The 23,262-nt window shown below is 60.0% G+C and overlaps 1 protein-coding gene across 2 annotated transcripts; it reads right to left on the bottom strand.

The window, feature by feature from the left end:
• Positions 1-12,698: 12,698 nt before the first annotated feature.
• CDKN1C (cyclin dependent kinase inhibitor 1C) lies at positions 12,699-15,221 on the bottom strand. Of its 2 annotated transcripts, XM_072970871.1 has the most exons (4): positions 14,982-15,221; positions 14,153-14,802; positions 13,491-13,627; positions 12,699-13,384 (listed from the first exon to the last, which is right to left on the bottom strand). In XM_072970871.1, the coding sequence occupies exons 2-3, from the start codon at positions 14,790-14,792 to the stop codon at positions 13,494-13,496; spliced, it is 774 nt and encodes a 257-aa protein (XP_072826972.1). In that variant the 5' UTR covers positions 14,793-14,802; positions 14,982-15,221; the 3' UTR covers positions 12,699-13,384; positions 13,491-13,493. The 2 variants fall into 2 exon arrangements, with proteins under 2 accessions (XP_072826972.1, XP_072826971.1); XM_072970870.1 differs by lacking the exon at positions 14,982-15,221 and having other exon boundaries at positions 14,153-14,967.
• Positions 15,222-23,262: the final 8,041 nt, after the last annotated feature.

Raw genomic sequence — 23,262 nt, 5'->3', positions numbered from 1 at the left:
TGACTGGGGAAAGATCACATTTGGATCTGGCCAGCTCGGGTGGCTGGGGAGATTTGGTCCCTTGGAGAATCAGGGCCCACCTGGAGGACCAGGCCCCAGCCGGGCTGCCGGAGGCGCTGGGCCTTGCTCCGGCTCACCAGGTCATCATTAACAGCCTCATCCAGTCCAGCTGGGGCCAGCTGATTGGCCCATTCTGGTGGCATTGGGAGTCCCCCATATCTATTTTTCCACCCGCACATGTTCAATTAAATTTTGCCTTTGTGCCAGAGAGGCCTCTGATGCGAGCATTTCTTGGGAGTTTTTCCATGTTTCTTTCTGTCCTCGAAGCCAAAATCAGCCACCAAGTTTCAGAAAACACCCTCCTGGACGGAGCGGGTAAGAGGCAAGAAAAACACAACACAAAACAAAAGCAGAAGAAACAAAAGAGAAAGCGCTGGCTGCCTTTATACAGAATCCTCCCGCAAGGAGACAATTCATTCCGATTGAAACGTTCCCATTGTGCGCTGTTCACGGAAGGCGCTCGTCGCGTTGAGCAGAAATGCAAATCCTCCTTTTCCCTTTGATTCAAATATTTAAATTTTCAAATATATATGCTGGGACAATTGAATAGCCGCTGACCTCACTTATTTTCATAGAAGATGCGGAAGCCACGGGCGGCAGTTAATCTAGCCAGCAGTGGCCCCCACAGTCCTGGGGGTGGGGGGGCGGGGGAATAATCCTTTTATTCAGACATTTGGCTTAAAAGAATAACAAGGAGTGAAAGCTGGAACATAATTGCATTGCATGGAAAACAGAGGAAGATTTTTTTCTCTCTCTCTCTCTCTAACGAGCTTTCTCTTTTCCCTTCCTGAAAGAATGAGGCTCATTGCCAGAGGCTACTTTCCTAGTAAAGAAACCAGGGGTGTTTTCCTTTCGTGACTGTCCGACTCCCACTCCCCACCCCAAGGGATCTTCTTAGTTGGGTTGGCTGCCACTGGCTCATTCATTCATTCACTCATTCAGTAAATTCCAGTGGGAGACCTACTGTGCACACTGCTCAGCCTAGCCCTGGCTGGGCCAATGGAACCAGACATCCCCAAGCCCAGCTTTCTTCCAGTCCCTTCCCCCAGGGGCAAAGAGGGGCCCCGGTGTGCCGGCATAGCCATGCCCTGGCCCTGGGGGGCTCCAGCAACGCCTGCAAGTTTCCCTTTGCATCTCCCTGCGGCCCCCAGAGCACCTGAGACCAAGTCCTCCGAGCACTGAGGAGAGGAGGCCGAGGAAGGGGGACGCCTCCCTCCACCCGCAGGGCCAGCGTCTGCCACAGTTGCTGTTGCTAAGTCGGGCTCCTGGGCCCGGGGCTCCCAGAGGACCCCGGCCCAGCCCATCAGCAGGGCTGGGTCTTTAATATTTAAAGAGCTCTCCCGGACATTTCAAGAACTCCCCGACACGATTTTCTGTGATGCGTGTGCTGTCGGGACATCTGTCTTCTATACCTAATAAAGTCGCCTGGATTCAGAATGAACTCCTCGGCATCGCTTTGAATTCGGGCTCACATATGGTTGGTAATTAGCTGGCTATCTCTTGGAGGTAAATGATTTTTTTTCTTGCCAGTTCGCATCCTTAATAGACGCGAACAGAGTTGTGATTGTTCCCTGTTGCGGGACATTCTGCGCCTGAATGAGCGGGGGCCGCTGTGTCGACGCGGATTTGCCATATGGTTGCGCGGAGCCGGGAAGAATGGGCCCCTGTGTGTGCGCCCGGGACGCGGCGGCGCGGCCGTGCCAGCCCGGCGGAGCCCGGTGCCCGACGGCGCGGGAGGAGCGGCCGCCACGGCCGCCGGCGCACGTCGGGGTGCGGGGCTCCCGTCGGCCGCGCGGGCAATTCGTGCGCGGGGACCGACGCCGGCCGGGCGCGCAGGGCGGCCTCCCCGCTCCCCCGCGCGCGGGGGACGCGCGGGCGGACGGACGCACCGACCTGCGCACGGCGGCCGGGCGGCCCGCGCCGCCCCGGGGCCCTCGCGCCGTGCAGGCCGCGGCGGGGGCCGGCACTGCGGCTGCAGCAGCCCCATTGAGAGGCCTGTGAGACAATGGGCGGCCCGAGGAGGCACCTGCTCGCCTGAAAGGCCCATAAATCGCCGTCGCGTCCAGCTGCCTTCCCACCCCTCCCCGCGGACGGGTGAGCCCAGCGCGGCCGCGGCCCAAGGGGGAGCCTCCCGCCTGCCGGCCCGCGGCCGCCGTCAATCGGGGCCGGGCCGCCGGGCGCCGCCGCGCTCCCTCCCCACCCGCGCAGCTGCCCGCGCCCGAGGGAACCGACCCGGGGCCTCCCCTCGGTAGCGGCCTGCGCCCAGAGCTGGGGTCCCCTTGAGTGGCCCACGCACCCATGCACCCAGCGGGCCCCTTCTGGCCTGCAGGGCTCGGGGTGCTTGGTCGGACTGCCTTTGAACCAAATTCTTGAACTTTCTCGAGTGCCTGCTGTTACTGTCGCAGGTGTTCACAGTGTTGGGAGCCCGGAAAGCCCCTCAGGGAGGACCAGGCTCCCACGGCTCCCCTAGGGCCTGGGACAAACAGCCCCACCTGACTGCACTGGCCAGAGTCACACTGCGCTAAGGCCCAGCCCAGTTAGGGACGTGCCTAAAAGAGGGGATCCACACCCTGCCTGTTCCAGCCACACCAGGCCCTCCCTGTCCCAGGGTCAGGCCAGGGTGCCCTGCGCTTCCTGCATCCTTCCCCTTTCAGAGGCTGGATGGAGGCCTCCAGCCAGAAAGGACGCTCCCAGGAACCTGAGGGCACCGCTCTCAACTCCTGGACACTCACCTGTGCATCCAGAATCAACTTCCCCTGTAACCTCAGAATAAAAAAGTCAGCCTGCAGCCATGCTTACCTCCGTGGACCCCCGGGGGCAGAGGGGGAGATGGGGCAAGTCTGCTCCAGGGCGCCCTGATCAGAGCCCATGTCTTGGTGAGGGCGGGGAGTGTTGAGCACTAGTTCCTCCAATTATCTGATGCAGCTGTGAATCTCTCCAGATGTTATTTGAAACATCCTTGGTGGCCACAAGTCTCCCTCCTTGGAGAGTGGAAGTGACGGCCGAGCTGGGCCATACTGACCTCCAGGAAGTGGTCAGGAGCTGCTACAGTGGGTATAACACCACCTTGGGGGCACAGAGACCCAGCAGGGAAGACCAACTTTGGGGTGCCACCCACAGAGTCAGGGGACAGGGTTCTGCTCCAAACAGCCAACCTCAGGTGCACAGTGAGAGCGAGCCTTGACCTGAGTAGGGGGAGGGCATGGCCCCCGGCTGCGGACAAGGGTGCTGAGGCCAGCTGTCCCGTCTGGGCTAGCAGCTCCTCAGTTGGACTGACACCCTGCCTCTCTCTCCGCAGAAGAGCTCGACTCGGGCACCGCAGTGCTCCGGGCATCCTTGAGAGTTGGCACACGGGTTCAGCTGGGGTTTTCTTCCAGGAAAAGGAGTGCGTTCAGCAGCCAGATCTTTGGCAGCGCCAGCCTGCGCTTGCGGCCTGCTGTGTGCCCCCCAAGGGACTCCACGTCCCCAGCCGCTGAAGACTAGCCCAGGATGCCTGGCACAGGAGCACACCGAGATGGCCTGAGCCTGCCCCTAGGTCTCCTGGCTGCAGGGAGATGCTTGCCCCCACCCCCAGGTCTCCGGCTTTTTTAAATTCATCTTGCTTTTAATTATCTAGTGCCCCCCCACCCCCCCTCCCCTCATGAAGGACCAGCACTTCCCCTCTCCCCCTTTTCTGCCTGACATCTTAGAAGAATGTTTTTCCATTTGCTTTGATGTCTTTTACAAGTTGCGTCTTATTTCCTGCCTGGGCATTTCTGACCTCAAGAGACTTCGACCAGCCGAGCTGTGGGGCTGCGTCTCCCCCTTGGTGTCCCACCCAGGTGCCACTTTTCATTCCTGCCTGTGCCGTGGCCCAGCCAAAGCCATTTCCTCCCACCTTCCCCACCTTCTTCCCTGGGGCTCCAAGGAGGCAGCCCTGTCTGGCTTCAGCCAGTTTCCCCGAGGAAGGCTCCTCACTGGGAGGCCCTGTCTCCCCACGGAAGCCCGATGACCCACTTCCCCGAGGCCCACGCGCTTTACTTTTCTGCTGTTCTGCAAGCTGGCTGAGTTTGTTCACTTTGCCCCCTCGGCGGGGTGCGCTGGGCGGGAGGCATGAGGAGGTGGAGAGCCGGGGGCCTCCACACCCCAGGCTGCAGAAGGTGCAGGAGCCCAGCAGAGCAGGGGGGCTGGTCTGCTCTCTAAGCCTGGCTCCTTGCGCCCCCAAAACACTGCAAGTAAACCTGAAAACCAAAAGCCCTGGAATGAGCCACCAAAAAGAAAAACAAAACAAGAAAAACACAAACGAGAGTCATTGGACAGGATTCAGATGGTGTGTCTTCCTCCCAGCCTCCTTCTCTCTCTCCTTCTTTCCTTCCTCCCTTCTTTCTTTTTCTCTTTCCTTCTTTCTTTCCTGGGGAGGCACATGGCTCTGGGCTTAAAGCACTGTCAGAACCAATGCGAGTATCTTCAGTGCAGGCCGGGAACTGGGCCCTGGACCCGGGGACACAGCCCCTGCCCCTCCAGGGTAGAAGAGACCAGGAAAGGATCTCCTGGTGCAGGAGGGCCATGTGGGGGGTGGTCTGCACAGGACAGCAGAGGACACAGACCCCTGCCTTCGCCTCAGCCCCCAGCTAGACTCCTCCACAGGGAGGTGAGCGTATGTGACATTCCCATTTTTATTACTATTATTTTTAAATTATTATTTTTAAATTATTATTATTATTATTATTATTATTATTATTATTATTATTATTATTATTATTATTACTATTACTATTACTATTTCAGTCACCAAAAGTGGACCAATGGCTCAAAAGCGATTCAGAAAATCAATGGACGTATCATCCAGCCAGGACCCAAGGGCAAACGTGGGCTGTTCTGTCCATGCAAGGCCACCCAGCAGGTGGGGCACGCTGCCCTCCGACTGGCAACGAAACGGGACAACGTGAGCTGACCCCCTGGGCACAGTCTCTTAGGAAACGTGGAGTGGCGCTGGCATGAGGTCGGCGAGGTTTTTGTGTTGTTTTCAGACCAAGCACAGGGCCTTCCCTGGAGGCCAATAGTGTTCTTCTAGAACAAGGGGAAGGAATGCTGTCCAGGACCAACCGATGGGCATCGCCCCGACAGCGGGGACGGCCCACAGCTGCGCCGGCACCATGGATCCACACGACACCTGCAGACCGATGCCTACGCTGGTGACAAGGACAGACTGATCCCAGGGGAGGGATATGGGATCTAGGATCCACTTCAAAACAAACAGCAGCAGCAAAAAATTAAAAGTCGGGGAAGGAAAAGAAGTTGACAAGTTTAGAAAATGCAAACAACTATTGAGGCCGGCTGGGGAGTCAGGGGAGCCCAGGGTGTGTTCTAGTAACTTTGTGTAAGTTTGCAAGTTCCAAGTTCAGAAAGCATTTTTTTAAAGGAGGTACAAGTGATACTATTGCTGGGAAAATTGAACACCAGCTACATAGTTAACAAGAAAGAGAGAAATGATACGTATGTATGTACATATGTATACATATAAATGTGTGTAGATACGTACATTATACAAAATATATGTTATATAAAGTGTACACACACACAGTAAAGGAAGGCGGAAAGGGATGCTGGCGAAACGGCCTGATCAGGTGTTGTCACGGCGCCGTCTCAGTGGCCTTCGAGAGGACGGCTCAATGCTGTCACAGGCATGAGCCCACGGCTCTGCCTCTCGCCTGGTCCCAGCTCTGATGTCTGAGCAAGAAGCCACCCCCGGCGGCATTTGGTCAGTTCCAGCACAAGATGTGCTCAATGACCTTTTTTCTGTTGATTACTAAACTCTATGCTAAAGGAAAACAACTTTGTTTTTAATTTGGGTTAAACAAATTGTTTTGTTTTGTGATTGTTTTGTGAGTCCCAGAGCAAACCCCCAGCAGGGTGTGCCAGGCACCTGCTGAGCGCCAGCACTGAGCGCCGCCAAGAAGGGTGCTGTGGCCACGTGGCTTCAGACTCCAGAGCAGCAGAGCTGGGGTCCCTCGGCCTTGGACCGAGGGAGCGCCTAGTGACCTGTCCGCTCAGTCGGATGAGACAGAGGGAGCTTTACCTGACCCCCCAGGCCAGGCTGTTGGATACCTTGCTGCTCCTTCTAGGAGTGCTCGGAGCCCAGCCACCACGCCATGAGGAAGCCCAAGCGGGCCCGTGGGGAAGCCGTGTGGAAAGGAGTGGAGGCTCCAACCAGCCTCCAGCTCTGCTCTGCCAGGCAGGGGACTGAGGCATCTCAGAAGTTCATCCCCTGACCCCAATCCCACCACCTTGGCTGACACCCCCTAAAATGGGGCCAAGGGACCTGCCAGCACTTCCCAAGCTCCTGAGTCATCACATTGTAGGGATAAACAAAACCGTTGTTTGCAACCACAAAGCATCGGGACAGTTCTGACTTGGCAAGAGATCATTGAAACAGGTGTTTTCATGCTGGTGGAGAAGAAGGTCCCAGATGCCAGCCTCCTCTGACTTCATGCCCCTGGGGTTGAGTAGCGCATCTGTGATCATGTCTCAGGGCTGAAGGGGACGGTGCACATGACCCTGAAGCGGGCTGGCCCCTAAGGAGGACCCACTTTCCAGGGCTCTCAGGCAACGGCTAAGTTCAAAGCATTTCTTCCAGATGCCACTCAGGCCACCAGAGGCCATTTCTCTTTCTTATTCTGAGAACATATACCAGCAATACAATCTGGATTGCGACGACCCCTGGAACGCTCACTTCAAGACTTCAGTAACACCATTTTTAACTTTCAGAAGAGGCCATGGGGGCTCCTTAAGAAGGGGCAGTCTCTGAGACTGGGACCTGTTTCCAGAGTTTGATTATCTTCCTCCTTCGTGTCAGAAAAACGTTAGCTGAGTGTGTCTGTGCCTGTGTGAGTGTGGACGTGTGTGGGGGGGCGCACAGGAAGATTCACCGGGGGCTGCTCGTGGGCGCACCTGCATAGGGCAGTGAAGGAGCGGGGCTAAGCAGGGGAGAAGCTGAGCTTTGAGGCTGATGTGACAACTGTCTCAGCCAGTCCCCTGGGACCCTGGAGCTGGGATCGTCCCTCAGAATTGTCTGTTCAGAGCAAGAGGCTGGGGCTTCGGTTCCTCAAATCCACCAGCCTTTGTTGGGTGGCGGGGCATCTGTAGGCAGGGAGAAAACAGCTCACTTCACCTGAGAGCAAGACCTGGAGAAACACTCCTCTGAGCCACCAGGTGCCAACCTCCCCATGGTGGGGACCAGCGCCTCGGTGGTACAGCACATTTTGACTTGGAAACGCAAGCCCTGCTTCCAGAGCCCAGGGCCTGGACACCAGCCAAATCAGTGCGGTGCCAGGGGACAGCAGGGCAGAATTGGCTGCTGGGTGTCCTTCCTGAAGAAGCTCATTGTCAGTCCTGGTGGCTCAGCAAAGCTCAGGCTGACTGGTCCCCGTGGAAGGGACGAACATGTGACCATCTCATTCAGTGATGCTGTCAGAAGCTGGGTCATTGTTGCACCAGCCATGCATAAGGACCACGTCCTGCCCCCATGCTCTTCCACTCCACCTGCAGCTCCTCTGCCTGGATGCTCCCCGCCTCACCTACTGGATGCTTCTTAAATCACCTACAAACTCTACAGCAGAACAGAAGGCAATAAGCGAGGACACGGGACCCTGCCACGCTGAAAGATTTGGCCTCCCACCCTTAAACGTGACAGGCTGGAGTTGGCACCTGAAGGCAGTGCTCAGAGAAGCATCTCTGTAATTTCCCAACAGGTGTCCAAGCATCCGACAGTGCCACCTGGCCCTTGCTCTCATTCCTGGAAACCTACAACAGGGAGTTGGGATCTTCAAAGAAGCTATCTCAGTCAGCTTCATTTACTTTATGCTGTGTAACAAAAATCTCAGTGGCTAATGCCAACCACAGAGAATTTCTCGCTTTGTGACAGTCCCACCCTGGTGGCCCAGGGCTGGGTGCCACTGCAACTTGGCAGAAGGGGCAGCCCCCATCAGGGCCCTGCTGGTCTCACAGTGGAGAGATGAGATGGTGGAGCCACACCTGGGCTTGAACAGCTTCCCCTCCGTGGTGGCACAGGTCATACCAATCACATTTCATTGGCCAGAGCAAGTCGCGTGACCAAGTCTGATAGCAATGTGCAGGAGATGCAGAACCCTCCCGCAGGGCGGGGCAGCAAATATTTGGTAACAGTGCAATCCGCCTTCATGTGGCGCCAACTGGATGGGGAGCTGACCAACAGCCCAGGCTCTCAGTCCCATGGGTCATACCAGAGAGGTACTGAGGTAAAGCCACAGTCTTCAGTGCTCAGTTTTAATTATGCTTTGTTCTTATGTCTGAATTGCAATGAGGTGTCTTTCTTTCTTTCTTTCTTTTACTAATTCACTTTAAAACTGGTGGTCGGTGTGGTCCACATAGGAGACAAATTTGAAAAACAGTGTCTTGGGCAGGCGCTCTCATTCACTGCTGGTGGGAATGCAAAATGATACGGCTGCCTTGGCGGTGTCTCACAAAACTCAGCGTCCTCTTGCTGTGTGTTGTCCAGCACCCAGGGCCCTGGCTGTTTCCCCAGAGGAGTTGAGAACTCAGGTCCACACCAAAAATATACGAATTATAACTCCCCAAACTTGGAAGCAATCAAGGTGTCCTTCACTAGGTGAATGGATGAATCAACAGTGGTCCATCCAGATGATGGTAACATTACTCAGAAATCAAAAGAAATGAGCTCTCAGACTCATTGGAGGAAACTTAACAAGAGAAATGAAAGGGGCCCATCTGAAAAGGCTGCACACTGGGTGATTCCAGCTCTGCGCCTTCTAGGAAAGGCAAAACTATGGAGACAGTAAAAGGACCAGTGGTTGCCCGGGCTGGGGGCGGGGTGGAGCCCAGGGTTCTTAGGGCAGTGAAACTGCTCTGTAGGATGCTTTAGTGGTGGATCCATGACATCATACATTTGTCCAAACCCATAAAACACCCAGCATTGAGTGAACTCTTATAAAATATAGACTTTACTTAATATTTTAATAATGTATTAAATTTTTTTGAAAGAAACAGTGCTTTCGAGGCAGCGTCAGGGGAAAGTAGGTAGAGCTGGGGGCTGGCAGCACTTGGCGGTGGGGTTCCTGGCTGGGTACTTAGCCAGTGAGTGACCCTAAGCTGGTGGCTTTATGTCTCTGAGCCTTGCCATCCTAACCTGTAACGTGGAAAGTGAACGCCTCCTTGACAAGACTTTAAGAAAAGTAAACACGTATCCTGGGGTCCGCAGGGCCTGGCTGGGAGTGGAAACCGGGGCAGGGGCAGCCTATAACACATCTCTGGGAAGTCCTCCTCAGTTGTGAGAACAGCCCACATTGACACTTACATGGAACCAGGAACCTCAGAGACCTCCCCAGCCTGCTTTTCAGTACTCTTCATCCTCCACCCCCATCCAGTCCATTGGCAAGTCCTCCCTCCCTGTCGAGCTCCTCCCACCCCACTTCCCACTCCAGCCCCTCCGGTCCACTCATCCCTGGCACTTCAGGCCTCGAGGCCTTTGCACTGGCTGTCCCCTCTGCCTGAAGCTATCCTCTCCCAGTTACCCCCATGGCTGGCACCCGAACCTCTGCCCAGCTCAGATGTCACTTGCTGGGGAGTGGGAGGGGGGCTTCCTGGCATGGTCTGCTTTGAAGAAGAACCCCCTGGCTCCGGGGCTGCACTTTGTTTACTCCTAACAAGGCAGCTCACTTCACAGGTTTCATTATGTCACCTCCCACTGCAGGGGCCACTCCTGCCGCAGGAAATTGTGTCCCTTGCATTCACTGCTGTGTTTCGGAGGCACTTGGGGTATTTGCCAGGCGGGTACCTCTGCTCGGATGGCCACGGTGGTCCTCACCGGTCCCGACTTCCCTCCCCACCCAGGAGCCACAGGATGCCTTTGAAAATTGTCTCAGCTTCTCTCATGCCTGCAGACAAAATCCAACAGCTGATTCCAGCCCATCAGACCCTGGAAGGTCCCGGAGACCAGAAGGAGACCAGGGAGTCGGGAGGCCAGGCAGGTGTACCCTAAAAGGCACTCTTACATTGAATGCTGTTTAAATAACACCCATTAGCAGGCCAGGCCAGCTGAGGGCCCAGCAGCCCCCTTGATCCCCCTCTCCTGCCTCATCTGGACCCTCTGGCTCCAACACACTCACCCCATCTCCCTCACGGCCTCTGTCCTCCCTCCACTTACGGGGTCTGTCCCACCTTTGCACACAGGTACCGTCTTATCCTGCAGCTTCCCTGAACACCCAGCTAAAGCGCCCTGCCCACCACCGCCCAGGGCAGTCCCTTCCCAGCCTCTGCCTGGCTGTCATCACTTCGTTGGGTGGGGGGTTACAGGCTCTCCATTCTGGCCCCAGCCTGGTCCTAGGAAGCTGCTGTCTCCCTGGAGCCTGGTCCTCAGTGCGCGTTTGTGGCATCATCCTGACCCCGGAGGTTCAGCCTGCTTTGTGTACCAGGTGCCACACACCATGAGTTGCTTGTGTGAACTCACTTTCCTCACGTCGACCTGGGGTCCTGGCCCTCCTCACCACCTGGTGCCCACCCTCCAGGAGAGTGCGATGATTTCGGGCTCGGGGGCCCGGCTGTCCCCATTTAGAGCCCCTCAGCCTTGCTGAGCTCAGCTGCTCATCCTCCAGCAGGTTGCTCTGTGCCTCAGTTTCCACCTTAGGCAAATGGGAACACGGTGGGACCGCACTGCAAGGATCTGGTTGAGGATGAGTCCGGTTCAGCACTGGCCTGGCACAGGGAGAGAGCCCACACTGTAAGCTGGCATGGCCTCGGGCTGGTCAGGAGCAGTAGGGTCATGGATCCCCGAGGGGGCTGAGGTCAGGCTCCCCACCTCCGTGCTTGGGCAGGGCCTGGGGAGCAGAGAGGAAGGGCCCTTCCGGACAGCAGGGCAAGCCCTCATGCTCTCCCTCAAGAGCACAGTTGACAAAAGAGCTTTGCAAATGGGCCATCAGCTGTTACTGTTCCCATGACGACCCTCTGACAAGAACCAAAGGATGTCAGAAATGGGAAACTAAGGCCCACAGAGGGACAAAAGGACTCGCCCAGGGTCACAAGGTGCCCAGGTTACACATACGACTCAGAATCCAGCACTTTTCCCCTCAGGTCGGCAAGCTCTGGGTGTCTGCTGCCAGCTCCTGCCCGAGAAGCAACGTAAGTGTTTCATTTCCAGTCCTGGTGCTGCTTTTGAGAAAGCCACCCTGAGTGACACCAGGAAGCCAGGTAGCAGGAGCCGCATCCCCAGGGCCCATGCTGGGGGCAGGGCTGGGAGCAGTAGAGCAGGGGTAGGGTGCCTGGCAGGCCTGCCCACCCAAGGATGACCCTGGGGCGCGGTGTCTGGGGGTGATGTGAGGACCCTGTCCTCTGTAATGAGTCGTCCTTCAGGCGGAGCGATGCTGCCTGTGCACTCCCGGCTCCGCTCACCCGCTCACGCTCAGGGGCCATCCTCCTCCCTCTCTGCCAGGCTGGGCTTCCGCCTGGTCACAGAGGCAGTGCAGCCCCACTCCAGAGGAGAGGCGGTCTAATTCCTGGGTTAAGTTCAGCTGACCCCGAGCTGAACGCAGCAGGGCCCCCATTCTCATTTCCCAGGGGGGCACTTCTCAGCCTCGAGTCTGGAACTCAGGACCAGTCCCCATCTCCCTCCTCCCGCCCTTTCAGGCGGTTGGGGGAGGGTAAGTTCATCACTGGGGGAAATACATCTCCAGGATCAGGCTGGAGCCAAGCCTTTGAACCTGATCGGTGGGGGACATCGGCATTGCATACAGCCCCCCAAAACGGTTAACTTAAAAAATACACCACTTCCCCGCTTCTCCTAGCCCGCGGCACCAGCAGAAACACTGCTAGCCACCCGGTTTTGCTGTTTCACGTCACCCTTTCCACTGTAAGCCATAATTTTCAGAGGTTTATAGGTCAGCTATAAAAAAATAAAAAATCAACCTCTCCATTTGACTAAAAGGGAGCACTTTGAAACCAGAAGGCTGGTGGGCGCACGGATGCAACCAGTCTTGTCTTCTTCCGCAGAAGCTTTGATGCAGCCCATCCCTCCCCACCCCGACCTGGCCCTGGGCACCTCTCCTCGCGCTCCCCCTCTCCCCTCACCCCTGCAGGCCTGCAGGCCGCCCCTCCCCCACAGCGGGGCCAGAGTAGGCCAGGAACACATCAGGGGTCCTACGGCTCCACCCTGGGAGACCCGGGCCCATGAAGCTGGGGACTCTGGAGCACTCCGGGCTCCACCGGGTGCGGGGCCTGAAGAACTTAAAGCTCAGGTCCCCGAAGCCGGGAAGTCAGGAGGTCTGCGACGGCCGGGTCTCTGCAGGTGCCCCCCTGAGCCCCATGGGGGCTCAGCCCAGGGCAGCTCGGGTGTGAGTGGGCTCGGCGCACAGACTTGAACATGGTGTGTGTGTGTGTGTGTGTGTGTGTGTGTGTGTGTAACACACAGAGTGAGGGCGGGGCCGCTCATCCCTAAATTAGGGGCCTACAGCAGGTGGGCGTGGGCCAGCCCTGCCAAGAGCAAGTCCCCCTCCCTTTAGTGCCGACAGCCTAGAGAGTAGCCGCGCTGCCCCGGCATCCTGAGCTCTATCTCCCTAACTTTTGGGGGTGCCAGAGAAGAAAGCTGGAGGCGGCACAAGCACACACGGAGCTGAGTTGCAGCATTTTTCGGCCTCTTTATTTAGAACCCGGCGGACGAGGGGCCGGGGCAGTGGTGCAGACGGCTCAGGAACCTTTTTTTTTTAAACAGATTTGTCTTCAAGTTTAAACTAATCATAATAATAAAAAGAGACAGCGAAAGCGCGAAGAGACTGCAAGCTAGATGGGCTTGTACGGCAGCTACAGCTTGTGAGCGACCCCTCCCCCCAGAGTCCGCTATAAAAATAAATTTACACTTGTCATAACCAGATGCGGGTGAGGTGCCTTTGGCGTAACCAATAACCGAGCTGTTGCGTGGCAGAGCGGCCCACGCCTCGACATAAATAGAAATATAAGTTAGTATAACTTTAAAAACTTTTTGTACAAATATACAGGTTTTTTCTTTTTTCCTTTTTTTTTCCTTTTTCATTTTTTTGCACTGAGTTTCAGCAGAGATTAAACATTTTATATAAATGACTCTTAAAGCTTTACACCTTGGGACCAGTGTACTCCTCGTGCAGAATACATTTAGATATAAAAGACGTTATTAATACATTGCACAGTTTTCAAACTTAAAACCGAAGGCTGCTCAGAGGCAGCTGCCGCCGGTCGCTGCTACATGGACGGTCCCAGCCGAGGCCCAGCGCTCCTTTCCTGTCCGCTGCCCAGCGGGCTCCCTCAGGGCTCTTTGGGCACGAGGCTGCGGGAGAGAGGGACGGTGAGCGACAGGAGGCAGACAGGAGACCGAGCGGCCGCGAGGAGCCTGCGGGGCGACCCTCCCCGCACAGCCTGGCCACCGCACTCACCTCTCATCGCAGCCGCTTGCGCGGGGTTTGCTCAGCCGAGCCGACGGCTGGAGCGGCGCCAGGCGCGGCGCATCCCGCGGGAACCTCGTTTGACGCCTTGGCCTCGGGCGCGGGTCTCTTGCGCTTGGCGAAGAAATCTGCGGGCGACATTGAGCGCAGCCGGTCAGGGCGGGGCCGGCCGGGGAGCCCAAGAGGGGACCGGGAGGGGGCGCGGGCGGCTGGCCGGCCGGGGTGGGGGCGCCGTCCCCGCCCGCGCCGAGGTCCGCGGCGGGTCAGCTTTGTTTACGTCGCCGCGCAATGTGCTGTGTAAGCATTTCCCCTTGTCCCGCGGCCAAGCCCCCCGGGGCTATCGCCGCGCTTAACCCCCTCCGCGCCGCGATCGCCGCGCCCGGCCGCTCCCAGGAAGGGGTTCCAGCGGCCGGGCCGAGGATCGCGCTCCGAGGGGGCCAGAGCGCGCCCTCCCATCTCTCCTGAGCGAGACTCTCGAGAGCACAACAAGAGGGAGGGGACGCGGTGCGGGAGCAGCCGCGCCCTGCGCGCTGCGGGCCCTTTAATGCCACGGAGGAGGCGGGGACCGAGTGAGGCCCCCGAGGGCCGTGGAGCCCGGCCGGCCGGACAAAGCAGGGCCGGGCCGGGCCGGGGCGGGGCCGCGCAGAACTCACCGGAGATGAGAGGCCCGGACAGCTTCTTGATCGCGGCGCCTCCGGCGGCGGCAGTGGTGGCGGTGGCAGTGGCGGCGGCGGCGGCGGCGGTGGTGGCGGCAGCGGTGGCGGCAGTGCCCGGCGCGGGGCGCCCCGAAATCCCTGAGTGCGGCGGCTCGGCGAGAGGCTCCTGGCTGCGCGGCGGCGGGACCGCCTCCTGCTCAGCGCTCTCCTGCGGCGCCGGGGCCGGGGCCGGGGCGGGTGTTACGGCCGGGCCGCTGGACGGCGGCGCCGGCGCCTCCCCGAGGCCGTCAAGGGGCTCATCGGCCGGCGGCCCCGGGGGCGGGCAATTGACCGCGCCGTCAGGGCGGGGACGGGGCGCCACGAGCAGGCGACAGCGCCCCACCTGCACCGTCTCGCGGTAGAAGGCGGGCACGGAGTCGCTGTCCACCTCGGTCCACTGCAGGCGCCCAGGGCCCCGCAGTGGCACGTCCTGCTGGAAGTTGTAGTCCCAGCGGCGCTGGTCCTCGGCGCTTAGCTCGGCCAGGCGCATCTGCAGCTCGCGGCTCAGCTCCTCGTGGTCCACGGGCCCGAAGAGGCTGCGGCAGGCGCTGGTGCGTGCGAACACAGGAAAGGTGCGGCGGGCGACGAGGCGCTCCATTGCCAATGTGCTGCGGAGATACACGTCGGACATGGCCGGGGGCTGCGCGGGCCGGGCGGCGGGAGAGGAGAGGAAGAAGAGGAGGAGGAAGAGAGGAAAGGAGGGCGGAGGCCGGGCGCAAGTGAGACCCCGTGCACCCGGAGTCTGCATTTGCAAAGGGACGCGGCAGGAGGACGGCGCGGCGGCTACCTGGCTGTCGGGCAGTAGACTGCTCCTGAGGCTCGTTCGCTGTCGTCCGGCCGGCGGCCGCGCCCCCTCGGTGCCTGTCCTCGTTCGCTGGGCTGGCTCAGGCCTGGCTGGCACCCACCGAGCGCAGAGCACTTGGCCTGTGGAACGCCCAGTCCTCGCGCGCCCCTTTATACGCGAGGGTCCCACCCCCCCGCGCGCGGGCCCCGCTGCTATTAGCATAATGTAGTATTTTCAGTTTCAACAACACCGCGGCGATTGGCCGCGGCCGCGCAGCCCCCGCCCCTCCGGGAGCCCGGCCCCCACCCGCCTCCCATTGGCCGCGCGCACACACCCACCCGAGGGCGGGGCGGGGCGCGAGGACCGATTGGCCGGGCGCGGGGCGCGCGCAGCGGCGGGGGAGGGGGCGGTGCGCGGGGCGGGGCCGGAGTTAAAGGGCGCTGCGGGCGGTAACGTGACACCGCGGCGCCCCGCCCCCTCGCCCCATCCCCCCGGCGCCCCCCCCGCTCCCGCCCCCCTCCGGCTCCTTTGTCTCCAGGCGGGGGCTGCTCGGCCGCGGTGGCGCGGGAGCCCCCACCTCGGCCGGCGCGCCCTCCCGGCCGCGGGGGCAACGGCGTCCAGCCTGGCCCCGAGTCGCTCCCCGGGGGGCGCCCAGCCCCACTGCCCGCACTCGCCCTTGAGTCTCCCGCGCCAGCTGACGGGCCTTTAACCCGTCGCGGCCATCTCGTCCCTGGCTGGAGCTAGACGGGGTCTTCGGGTGCCCCCGCGCGGCCTGCTGCGCCCGAGGCTTGTGTCGATGGCAGAGTTCTGCGCACCTGGAGTCCTAAAACACCTGCTGGCCCTAAGGCCCACGCGCGGGGAGAGGGGTGTGGAGGGCCAGGAGGACGGAGGCTCAGCTCCACTTTCTCCAAGGGCGAAGTGGCGGACACCGTTAGAGCTGGCCGGGGTCTGGAACCTCTAGCTCTTGGAGCCGCCCGCCCTGCCCAGTGGATGGGAAACTGGCTGTGCCCATCCTGGGCTATTCCCATCATGTTGCTGTCTGGGTGCTCCGCCCCCTCAGGCTTGGGCCAGGCTTAGCCACGCTAGGTGAGCGGTCCGGCTGCCCAGGCTGGCTGGCTGGAGGCTGTTGTGTTGGATGGGTCTCGGACTGGGCGCTAGAGGCTTCTCCACGGCAGGTGGGCTTGGCCCTGCCCAGCCTGGGGCCCTGCCTGGGTATGCTGATCTTCTGGGCTGGCCTTATCCCTTGTCATACGGGGAACCTCCAGGTGGGTGGTGGGGGGTTCAGGGGCAGCCCCGTTCTAGCTGCATCTCTGCCACTATGCTGGAAAACTAGTGCCCCCTCGGTTGTGCACAATAAGCGTTGTTGGTTGGCAAAATGCACCCCTAAGAATGAAGGATAGGGCATGCAAGCCAGTGGGCCCCACCACAGTGTCAGGGATGGGGAGACCAGTCCAGAAAGGGAAGGACCTGCCAAGCATCTGTTGGAAGGCCCAGCGGAGCTCTCAGCCTCTGTCCCGGGTGAGCGAGCCCAGAGCCCAGGGAGGAAGGTGCCTCCCCTAGTCAGGTGGGCTCAAGGGCATGCAGGGATGTAACTCCACGATGACAGAGGCGATCAGGGGAGGCAAGGTTTGAAGCGAGGAGGGTGAACAGGAGAGGGCATCAGCCCAGCTGAGTCACAGGGCAGGTTGCCACTCTGGCTCTTGGTAGCAGGACCAAAGGTAATGATTCGTGCTGATTTCTTTATTCTTCTTTGTACACTGTATTCCAAATTTCTCACAAGTACAGATACTACATTTTTTTTTAATCTTCAGGAAAATACAGAGAAGATGACAAAGGCTTCCTGGGCCCTGTGGCCTCCTTGGGTGGGGCTGATACCACTAAGAGGCAGGGCCCTGCCACCCCCATTGCCACAGCTACACCAGCCTCCCCAGAGGACATATGCACCAGACCACAGTGGGTATGACCACAAAATGTGGAAACACGTGCCCCTCAGGATTTCCAGAGAGGTCAGGATGCCCTGGCTCCAGCCATCCAGGAGGGCAGGTCAGGAAAGCCACCCACTCCCAGGCCGGCTCTGGACACCCAGGGGAGGCAGGATTCACGGAGACTGCCCCGTGGTGTGAGCACCTGTCTGCTCTGGGCCCCGTGCGGGCAGGGAACCTAGTGCACGCTTCATAAATTAGCAGGAGCTGGCCCTGCACCAGGCTTCCGTGCGGCCCTTCCCTCCCCACGCACAGTTGGTCTGGGGATGGGCTTGGGGGTGGGGCGTTCCCACTGCCTTTGTTGCACAACAGATCCCTCATGGGTGCCAGCTGGATTCAGGCAGGTGGGTCCCAGGGGCACCCCAGTGACAAGACCAAAAGCATGTGAGGCAGAGTCTGTCTCCGAGGACTGGGAGTGGACGTCCCTACAAGTCGGGTCACACAGCAAGGCAGCTGTGGAGCCCTCAGCTAGCCCAGCCCGGTGCAAGATGATTTCCGTGGCTCCCTTGCTGGGCCTCACCTGTTTTACAGGGAAGGAATGGTGGCGAGCTGCAGACTTGGAGACCGAGAGCCTGGGTTAGCTGCCAGGCCACACAGCAGGGTTCAGACCCAACCCTCCCCCAGCTGCCTGGCTTCCTACTTCTGTTTCTTGAGGGGCCATGTGGACAGCTCTTCTCTCGTCCACGCATTAGGACAGGGAGGTGGCCTTCTGAGTCTGCTGCACCTGCTGGTCCCAGGAGTGGGCAGGGTCCCTCCCGGAGCCCAGGGACAGACCCGGGGTGGCGCAGGGGGCCGGGGAACAGCTGGGGGACTGGGGGCTGGGAGCCCCAACCAGCACGGAGGAGAGGCTCAGTCCTCCACCCCAAAGGGCTCTGAAGTGGACAAGCGAGCAACTGCAACCTTATGTCTAGGTACAACAGCCAAGCTCTCCTTTTGTAATTTAAAATGTACTCGAAGGAAACAGGCATACATACAAAAGGAACAATATGCAGGCAGCAGAGCCAGGGAAGGGTGCAGCTGCTCCAGCCCCCAAATCCTGCATGTGTGGGCGCAGGGAGCCTGTTTGCAGCAGGGGGCGAGGGGGGGCGTCATAAGCACCAGGCTCCCTGCTGGCATCCTACAGGAATAATCCCTGTAGCTCTCACCCCATCCAGCGGAGGAGCAGCAGAGAAAATCTCGCCAAACCTTTGCCTTTTCCTCTGAGCACATGGAAAGAGCACTCCCCCAACCCCTTTACAGCTTGGGGTTGAGGCAGAACGCCACTGGTTTTGGTCACAGAACATGAGGAGAGCGGCAGTTGAGAAGACTGAGGCTGGGAGGGGAAACACGCTTGCCCAAGCGAGTGGCTGAACCTGATCCCTGGTCGCGGGAATCGCCATCCTCAGCCGCGTGCTGCCTCCTGGTGGCTGGCTCCTGCACTGCACCTGTCCGGCTACCTCAAACCTCCCTTCTGGGATCTCACTGGGGACACTTCAAGGGGTGTCTATGTCCCTCCCGGCAGTTCCCGGCAACTAGCCAGATATCTAGGGTGGTGCCCTTCTGGGGAGTCTGGAGAAATATTACAAACGCTGACAACACCAGCTACCTGGAGCCTGCCCTGCACCGGCGCTGGGCTCCTAGTCTCATTTAATCCTTCCAAGAACCTGCAGAGGGAGGCGTTTGGATGGCACAAGCCTGAGACAAGCCTGAATCTCAGAGGTTAAGCAGCCTGCCTGAGATCACCCAGCACTCAATGGCAGCAGATCTGTGCCTCTGGCCCAGCCCTGAGCCCCTCGAAAGCAGTTGGGTCCCGAGGTTAACCTCCTCTGACACCCCGGAAGCCCTGGAACCAGGAGTGGGCATCTGAGGGGGTATGGCCCTGCCCTGGGATGGCTGCCCCCTGGGGTGCCTCCCACCAGGGAGGTGACTGAGCCCCTCCCGCACCAGGTCTGCCTTCCTCTGTCCAGATCTTAGCTTGTCCACTTCGTGCCCACCAGAACAAGGCCCTCGCTGCCCCGCGGGACTCCCCCACTGCGCCCTGGGGAGTCTGCCCAGCCTGGAAGGGTCACCCCTTCAAGCTCAAGGCACATCCCCCCAGCAGGCACTTCACCAAGGCCCTGGACAGGCCTGGCCGACCCCCTGCGGAGGCGGCTGCCCCTCCGATCTTCACCTTCTCCTCCCTGAGATGGAGCCTGGAGGCCCCGAGGGGTGTGGAGAGTTACCGATTAACTAGCCAGCCCCCAGCGACAGGCTCAGCTCCGCGCCCGCCCGGCGCAGGGGGAGGTTTCCCAGCGCACTTGGCGGGGGCCCAGCGCCCGCGCGCAGTGAGAATGTTCCTCCCGCACCGAGTTCCCGCGCTCGGCTCGCCCCGCCCCCCGCCCCCCCCAGGACAGGCTGTTCTCGGGGCGGCTGCCAGGCACGTCCTCCGCAGGTGCCGGCCTCCCTCCGGTGACGCGTCCACATGCCGCACAACGCGAATCCAAATCTCCGATTACAGGGGCTGCCTTGTGCTCAGGGTCCCGGGCCGGGGTCCTCACTCCCCCGCAATCGGCGGGAGGGGGCTGGGCAATCCTGGGGGAGGGGCGGCGGGAACAGGAACAGCCTCCGACGGGAGAGCTCCCCCACTGCTGCTTCCCTGGGGTCTCAGGCGGGGGGGGGGGCCTTGTCCCAGCTTCCCCGGGCCTTTTCTGGTTTCAGCACCCAACATCTCAGGAGACCTTGGACCACTGGTCATCGAGAGCTCCAGACAGACCCTCCGAGGGCTGAGGAGAGGTCCTGGAGCAGGGGGAGGCACAGAGGAGGGTCTTAGGGCCATGTGGAGGGCTGTCTGACATCCTCTGTGATTCGCTCTCAGTCCCACCACACCCCGCTCCTCCTCACCTGCACGACACAAGACTGAACCAACCCGGGGCCGGGGGCTCACTCTTCCTGGGAAGCAGCATGAAAAACGCATGGGGGTGAGGAGATGCCCACTTCACATGCCTCATGCCTCGACCCCGTTCCCCCAACTTCCTGCCTCATCTTTCTGAGCTAGTGGGGACCCCTGTGAGTCATTATCTTCTGCTCCCAGGGCACACCAGGGACGCCAGCTGCCACTCTGCTTCCAACACCCCCACACGGTGCTCAGAGAAATGCCAGGGAGGAGACGTTAGGGTCCCACCCCCACCCTAGAGCAGAACCTGGCCCCACAGTTATACAGGAACAAGAGGCAAGAGCCCCCGTGCCCACCAGGACCCAGGGCAGGGGGCTTCTAGACCTCAGGAGAGACTTCACTTGAGACAGGAGTTGCGCCCCTGTACGTGGCCAGCACTGGGACATGCCTGAGCAGGCTCCCACCGCAAGTCAGGGCGGGATGAAGGCGCAGCCGCTGGCCCGCTGCCTGTCCACAGTCAGGCTAGGAGACCCCCACCACTTCATCCATGCCCCCATTCACTCGGTCACCACATTTGCCCAACTTGGTCACCACATTTGCCCAACTCCCCTGACCCTGGCTGGGTTTCCAAGGTGATCAGCTGCTGATCAGGACAGAGGCCAGGACGTGGACAAAGGATGAGCTCTGGTCTGTCCTCCCCAAAGCCAGGGCTGCACAGAGCAGGGGCTCAGCAGAAGGGGTGCCTGTTCCCTCCCTCCCCGATGGCCTGGACAGGGGAGCTGAGGTTGGGGCAGCAGCCAGGGTCCTCCATGTGATCAGCAGCCCCTAGGCCACTCGCCAGACCAGCCCAGACCGCCTCCCACCAGCCAACCACAGGCTTGAGGCCCAAAACTTGAGGCCTGCTGCCCCCTGGTGTCCATAAAGGGCACCACCACTGGGAGCCCGCCCATCCACCCCCGCGGACCAGGAAAGCCACCCCAGCTGGTTGCTGCCTGCCTGCCCACCAGCCCACCTGCCCACCTGCCCACCTCCTTCATTCCTTACCCTGTGGGTTATTTGGGCAAAAGCCTCACTCTCTGTGACCCCGAATCTCCTCAAATCTAAGATTGAGGCGGGAGATGAGGTGGGGGGGGTTCTGTCCAGGCTGTGGAGGGGGAATGCCTCATTTTCAAAAAAACAAAAACAAAACACCCCTGGGTGCTGGCAGGTTGTCACTCACACCTTAGTAGGAAATAGGGTGCAGGCCTCCCCTACATCCAGGGTGAACAGGGGGCCAGGGAGCCAAGGCACAGGGAGGGGAGAGACAAAGAGGCTAAAGACCCCAGGTTAGGGCCCCTGCCTCTCCCCTTCCCCCTCTTCTCCTCCCTTTCACCCTTCCTTCTCCTCCCCTCCCCCTCCCCCTTCCTTCCCCTCCCCTTCCCCCTCCTTCCTCTTTCCCCTCCCCCTCCCTCCCCTCCCCTCCCCTCCTTCCCCTCTGCTGCCCCTCAGCCCCTCCTCATCCCCAGCTCCTCCTCTTCCTCTTCCGGCCAGGTCCTGCTGGGGGCCAGGCCTCACCCCAGTGCCCTCTGCCTTCACTCCCCACATCTGTGCAGCTGGTCAGAGCCCCAGTCCGGGCCTCTCCATGAGGCCCACACCTGGCCCCTCTGCCTGCCGCCACTGTGGGGCTGGGCAGCCACGTGTGGACACACACCCACATTGCTTCTCTTAGGAAGCCAACTGAACTCCTGCCCACCTAACGTCAGTGACCATGCCGGCCCTCAAAACTCCCACCTTGGCTGGGAGCCAGGGCCTGGCGGGCATCTGGGCAGACACAGCCGCTTCGGGGCAGGCACGCCTGGCCGCGGCCGGCGGAGAGGAGCACAGAGAAGCCGACAGGCCTGAAGGGGTGTGTGTGCCTCATGATCTCCATCAGTTGCCTGCACCCCAAAATTAACCCTGCGCCCTCAGGGAGCCCTGTGGGCCACCATGAAGGCCTGGGGTCCACTCCCAAGCTGCCCACAGCGAGACACAAACCCTGAGCTTCTGCAGCTCCTGGGGCTATGATGGGAAGTGGGGTGCAGCAAGAGCCCCCCATAGGGGCCCAACCCCAGTTTGGGATAAGGAGGGGGAGCCTGCGGAGGGAGGGCTTCCCAGGCAAGGAGGTGGCCTTGCCCAGGCCCAGCACAGTGGCTGCCCCAAGGGTGAGCAGAGAATGGGCGGGCTGGGGGGTCCGTCCAGCCCAGGAGCTGGCCACATCCGGAAGGCACAGGGAACCCCGGAGGGTTCTGGCTGGGGGTCTAGGGTCCTGTGGTTGAGTAGTGGTTGCAGATGCCACGACCAGAGGCTGGGAGAGAGGTGAGGAAGTCAGGGAAGCAGAAATGCCGGGCTGGGGGCCCAGGAGAGGCCAGGTCAGGGGGCTTCGGGACCCTGGGATCAGAGGGTAGGAGAAAGGAGCAGGGTAGGAAGAGTTGGGAGGATGGTGCCAGGAGGCGCCTCGTGTCGCTGGAGTGATGGTGGGGGTAAGAGGCAGCACACCCTTGCTGGCGGGCAGGAGGATGTGGCCACAGGGAGATGTGGCCGGGGTGCCAGGGGGATTCCTGCTGGTGGCATCTGGCTTTTCCACCTCTGGCCACTCCATGCTGGCCACAGTCACATACCAAGAGGAGTAGGTGCAGGGGGCAAGGGAGGAGACCTGCCAGGTCAAGGGACAAATCTGTGGTCTTTGGATTCAGGCAGAATGACTGCCTCTTCCTGGCTGTGTGACTGTGGGCAAACTGCTTAACCTTTCTGTGCCTCTGCTGTCTCATCTGTAAGGCTCCTAAGGAGGCTTTGAGGCCACGCCTCCTTGTGCCTGACACAGTGGCCCTCTTCCTGAGAAGGAGGCACCCCCCTCCCCAGCATCAGTCTCTCCCTCCAGACCTGGAGGGCTGGGAGTGCCAGCCATGCACTGGCGACCCCACCAGCTAACTTGGTCATGAAAACTGGACATTCGCCCTGAATTCGGGGACGTGGGCTGGCAGCGAGACTCAGATCCCAGCAAAGGCATTTGTACCCCCAAATCATGGGCAGTTCCCTAATAAATTATCAGACAGGATGAAACAGTATTTATGTAGCAAGCAGCTTGGACAGGGCTCCGCTGCACCCAAGAACTCAGGGGTGTCTGTGGAACATTCAACAGTGTCCCTGTCTGGCCCCAGCTGCTCGGTGCCAGGCAGCCGCCCCACATCACACAATTGATGTGCAAGTTACCTCATTTAGTCCCACGAGTACCCCACGAGGGAGGAGTTTGCGTTGTCCCCATTTCACAGAAGGGAAAGTTGAGGCCTGAGAGGCTGAGACGCTAGCTAGTCAAGGCCGGATGAGTCATATGCCGGTCCAGCAGGGCTGACTGCAGAGCCAGTCTTGTCCTAGCTCGGCCACTGTCAGTGTCTCGGCATGACTTTGGGCAGCCCCTCCATCCAGCAGACACCTC

Source organism: Vicugna pacos, chromosome 10 (assembly GCF_048564905.1).
Source record: "Vicugna pacos chromosome 10, VicPac4, whole genome shotgun sequence".
Taxonomy (NCBI): Eukaryota; Metazoa; Chordata; class Mammalia; order Artiodactyla; family Camelidae; genus Vicugna; species Vicugna pacos.
Note: the sequence above shows the minus strand (reverse complement) of the source record. Positions and strands in the feature narration are given on the sequence as shown.